Source organism: Podarcis muralis, chromosome 13, assembly GCF_964188315.1.
Source record: "Podarcis muralis chromosome 13, rPodMur119.hap1.1, whole genome shotgun sequence".
Lineage (NCBI taxonomy): Eukaryota > Metazoa > Chordata > Lepidosauria > Squamata > Lacertidae > Podarcis > Podarcis muralis.
In genome coordinates this window covers 23,849,694-23,854,423 of record NC_135667.1, presented here as the reverse complement: position 1 = coordinate 23,854,423, position 4,730 = coordinate 23,849,694, and the positions used below count along the sequence as shown (strand labels likewise).

The window sequence follows — 4,730 nt, the reverse complement described above, 5'->3', positions numbered from 1 at the left end:
CTACCTGGGAGAAAGCCTGCCTGGTCTTTATGAATTACTTCATTCAGGACCTTCTTAAATCTACTTGCCAGAACATCTGCAAATATTTTGTAATCCACATTTAGAAGGGAGATGGGACGGTAGTTCTTGAGTTGTGTCTTTTCAGTTTCCGATTTTGGTATCAATGTGATAAAAGCTTCCTTCCACGATTCCGGCGCCCTCTTCCCCTCCATAATTTCATTGCTGACCTCCATCAACGGTTGTATCAAATAGTCTTTCAGTATCTTATAGTACTTGGAGGTCAGCCCATCTGGCCCTGGGGATTTGTCCAATTTCAAGTTCTGAATAGCCTGTTCAATCTCTTGTCGTGTTACTTTACTGTTCAGAATTGATCTATTTTCTTGTGACAGCTTTGGTAATCCATTTTTTTCCAAAAATTGTTTAATCTCAATCTCATCTTGCGACCCTTGAGTGTATAATTTTTTGAAATATCTCTGGAAACACTTTCTGATGTCTACAGGGTTCTGGATGCTTCTTCCTTCAATCTCTAAGTTTGTTTACTGAGCAGCTTGGGTCTGCTAGAACTTTGAACATGTCCCAGAACTATATCATACCCTCCAGCATTTCTCTGAGGAAAATAGGGGCATCAAGTGTCTAGTTTGGTTTTGATCTGTGCAATGAATGTTGTGTCATTGCCTAACAGCCATACTTGGTCTTGACATGGCAGCCAGGAGTGCTTTCTGTCTCTATAAATCGGAAAAGAAATGTAATTCTTTCTTTTTTTTTCTCCCCCCACCCTCTTTTGCAGATAAATTAATAACAGAGAATGGTAAGTCTTCCAAAATCTTTCCCTTTTTGGACATGCAGAATCCAAGTGACTTCCTCCATTTTGCCATCCTATGTATGTGGGTGGGGTGGGAGGGTTACTGAGCAGCTTGGGTCTGCTAGAACTTTGAACTTGCCCCAGAACTAGTTTTGGATTTGATCTGTACAGCTCTGCACACCCCTCGTTGTGACGGCATTGTGGGATGGCAGAGGCTTCCCTGGGGCCCCAATGGGGGAGTTGAAACAGTGGTGCCCTTCCTGACAGGCGGTGGGGGCATAACCCCCCCCCAAGCCTATCAGGAACCGGATCCTAGCCTGACCCTGCTTCAGTGAATGGGGAGGCAGGCTGGGACTCAGGCTGTGCCAGGGGGTGGAGCTGTCGGAGCAGGTAGCTTTCCTTGGATCCGCCCCTAGCCCATTTAAGCAGCCCGCCCCTGGGGCACCACTATTCGAATGTTGTGTCATTGCCAAACAGCCATACTTGATCTTGACGTGGCAGCTAGCAGTGCTATCCATCTCTATAAATCAGAGAAGAGTTGCTTTTGACACTGAAGCCTCAAGAAAAAAGCACCGATGCAAGCAATGTACCCACCTAAAATATTTCTCCCTTTACCCTCCTCCCCGCAATCCCTTCCATTTTGACTCAATCTGAACCAAAGGTTCCCTTCCTCTGATGGAATGAATATCCTATTTATTATAAAGTGTATATCCCATAGAGGTATCAAAGCATCTTACAACAATAAAATAAACAATATGCAAAGTTTAAAACATAAATTAGACATTTGACAGAAGAAGACTTCTGTCAGTGGAAGAGGTCCTTTGGGTACAAGTATTGGTTACTAATTCTAGATAACAAACTGATTTTCTTGGAATTTGTTTTTCTTTTTTAATTTGAATGAGGCTCTTCATTTCTAAGCCATGCAAATTTTCTTTTGCAGAAACCTTGAAGATCGAAAAAGGCAAGTAGTCTAACATTTTGTATATGTGATGAAAAAATATATATTCCTGAATCATAAAAATACCACACGTGCCACAACCACTTCATTTCCCCGTTTCTTTGCACTTAGTCCAGAAATTAACCAGAAAGGGTATGTTCCAAAGAGGAGACACACTTCAAGCTTTTGTATTATCAAATTTTCATCAGGTTTGGACATAAAGAAATTTGAGCAGTTGTTAAATTTCATTTCATATCATATCTGTGCAGAGTTTTGAAAAAGCTGTCAGTGCTGCAGTTTCCTCATCTTAGAAATATGTTATATTATGCTTTACAGTTGTGCCTGAGATGAGTAGAAATTAACTTACGCTTTTAGAATATATATTTTTAATGAAATATTTATTATAATAATTGTTTTGATTGTGGACTTTTGACAAAGGAAGGTTTTTTTAAATCAGTCAATCAATCAGTCCACCCATGCACCCACCCACCCACAATATCCATCTACATACAGGATCTTCCAGACCTTAGTTCATGGGGTGACTAAGGTATGAAAAGAGCTTCTTTGAGTATTTAATTAAACACGATCCGAATCCGCCAGGGCTCTCACACTAAAGCTTCCATGTATGTTCAACTGAAAGCAGGTTAAAGCCCCCTTTAGATATTCACACTCATTGCATCAAGATCAGATACGAGCCCTTGTACATAAGGATGTGGGGGCGGGGGCTTACACATTCAGCTCCTGACCCACCTCACACTTTTACCACAGTGGAAGAAGGCTTGGGTCATACATAGCAAAGACCTATTGAAATAAAAAAGATGTAATTTAGTCGTGATTAAGTTAAACCCAATTTATTTCAAACAGTATGTTCTACGCATGATTAAATCTGGATCCAACCCATCCATTGATTGATTAGGTTGTAGAATGAGTAGAAGTATCTATCACGTTCTTGCCAATGAAACCTTTATGTTCATTCCTTTATTCACAGAATTCTCAGATGCCCGTTTCTACAGAGGTGAGGAGAATGCAAAATCATGTGCAAACAGAATAGAAATTGGAGAGAAACCAGCAACTTCTGCAAACAGCACTTTGTTGACTAGGGCTTCTTCAAATTATCCTGTAATCACACCTCAACCTGAGTGCTGCCAGATGGTGCCTGACTGCAAATCCCATCATCCCTGGCTATTGGTCATACTGTTTGGGGCTGATGGGAGTTGTAGTCCAGATCCACACCTACTAAAATAGTTTGCTTACCTAATACTGTTTGGCTTAAGAAAAGCACAACCATTTTTAAATGCACAATTTGAGGAGAAATACCTTATACAATGTGTTTATACAATAGACCCTGGGGATCAGCTAGTCAAACTCCCTGCAATGCAGGAATATGCAGCTTTCTGGCAAACCGTTGAGAGTGTGGTCCACAGACTGGTGACTTAAAAGAGAGTTGCCCACAGACAGCCTTACTTGATTTATACATTAACAATTTCTCGTCTTTCACTTAAGTCTGTGCCTTTGAATCAAAGCCTTTCTTTTTGTTGCAGCTGATGTGATCTTGGACCCCAGGACAGCTCACCCAAAGCTAAAAGTGTCTGAAAATGGCAAAAGTGTTTGGAACACAGGAAATGTTTCTAAGGTTTCTGACTGGGAAAAGCGGTTTGACTCCCGCACATTCATTCTGGCAAAATGTGGATTTTCAAAAGGCAAACATTATTGGGAGGTGGAGATTGGTCAGAAGAAAACCTGGGACTTGGGAGTTGCCTCTGCAACCGCTTCTAGAAAGGGGGAAATCACCCTGTCACCTGAGAATGGCTACTGGGTCATAGGATGTGATAATGGGAAAGATTACTGGGTTTGGCCAGAGCAATGGACCCGCCTGAAAGTGAATGGAAAGCTTACAAAATTAGGAATATTCCTAGATAAATCAGCTGGAAGCTTATCTTTTTATGATGTCTGCAGCAAAAAGAAATTGCACACTTATAAAACACTTGGTGTTGGGGAGCTTTATCCCTTCTTCTCCACAGGATCTGTGACTGCAGAGCTAGATAGTTCTCCACTAAGGATTCCTCCATGGAATTTGCAAGAGTGATTGCGAGTACAGAATGGGAAAACATACCAGCTAGCCCTGGAATAGCTCAGAATTAGTGAAGCCCTTTCATTTAGCCAGGATAGTGGCTTAAATCCAGGTGCCAAAAAATGAGAGAAACAGAGGAGACACAATGGCATCAATAAATTCCATCATGTTCCCGCATCTAAGAAGTAGAAATGATTCAAAGCATATGGAGTGTGGACAAGATTCCAAGATCTACTTGAAAGGGAAACACCTTCATGGCTATCCCCTATAGAAACTAGTACACAAAACAAACTTAACATGATGGAGAATTAGACAGATATAGAGACATACAGTATTTTTTCCTGGAAATGTATGCAAACTGAAAAAGTTTGAAGAAATCCGAGAATGGGTAATGGATTGGTTTCAATATTATGAAATTAATGAGTAATTTAAAAAGGCGCTTCTAGAATGAAGTTCTGATTTTACTTGAAGGAAAATGAAAACTCATTTCAAAAATGTATAAATTAATATTTCTGTAAGAACAAAAGCTAGGATCTTATATGCACAGAAATGGAAGGAAGAAAAAGTTGCAACCAAAGAAGAATAGAAAAGTAACATATACAGAACTATACAGACTATACAGAACTGGCAAAATTAACAATAAAATTAAGAGAATCTAATGATGAGTGTTTTATGGACTATTTAAAGAAATATTACGGTATGTTGAACTCATGAGTAGGATTTGAGCTATGAGCAACAGAAGTAATTAGATTAGACGTATAATCTATTGAATTATACTATTGTGGTTATGATTTGATAGATAGAAGATAGGGTGCAGCAGAAGAAGAGAAACAACCACACCATAGAAAATAGGGGTGGTTAACAAAAATAAAAGATGAAACTGTGTTTTGACTGTAAATGTTGAAAATGTTGAAACTTAA

The 4,730-nt window shown here is 39.7% G+C and overlaps 1 protein-coding gene across 1 annotated transcript; it reads left to right on the top strand.

The window, feature by feature from the left end:
- Window positions 1–684: 684 nt before the first annotated feature.
- On the top strand, window positions 685–4,730 carry LOC114581821 (E3 ubiquitin-protein ligase TRIM39-like). The gene is made up of 4 exons (XM_077917208.1): window positions 685–808; window positions 1,743–1,763; window positions 2,728–2,754; window positions 3,281–4,730. Exons 1-4 carry the CDS (start codon window positions 700–702, stop codon window positions 3,823–3,825), a joined length of 702 nt encoding a protein of 233 aa, XP_077773334.1. The 5' UTR covers window positions 685–699; the 3' UTR covers window positions 3,826–4,730.

Coding starts and splice junctions, on each gene's coding strand:
- LOC114581821 (XM_077917208.1), top strand. CDS start 700: ATGGCAGCCAGGAGTGCTTTCTGTCTCTATAAATCGGAAAAGAAATGT. Junction 809..1,742: donor TAAATTAATAACAGAGAATG/GTAAGTCTTCCA, acceptor TTTCTTTTGCAG/AAACCTTGAAGATCGAAAAA. Junction 1,764..2,727: donor AACCTTGAAGATCGAAAAAG/GCAAGTAGTCTA, acceptor CTTTATTCACAG/AATTCTCAGATGCCCGTTTC.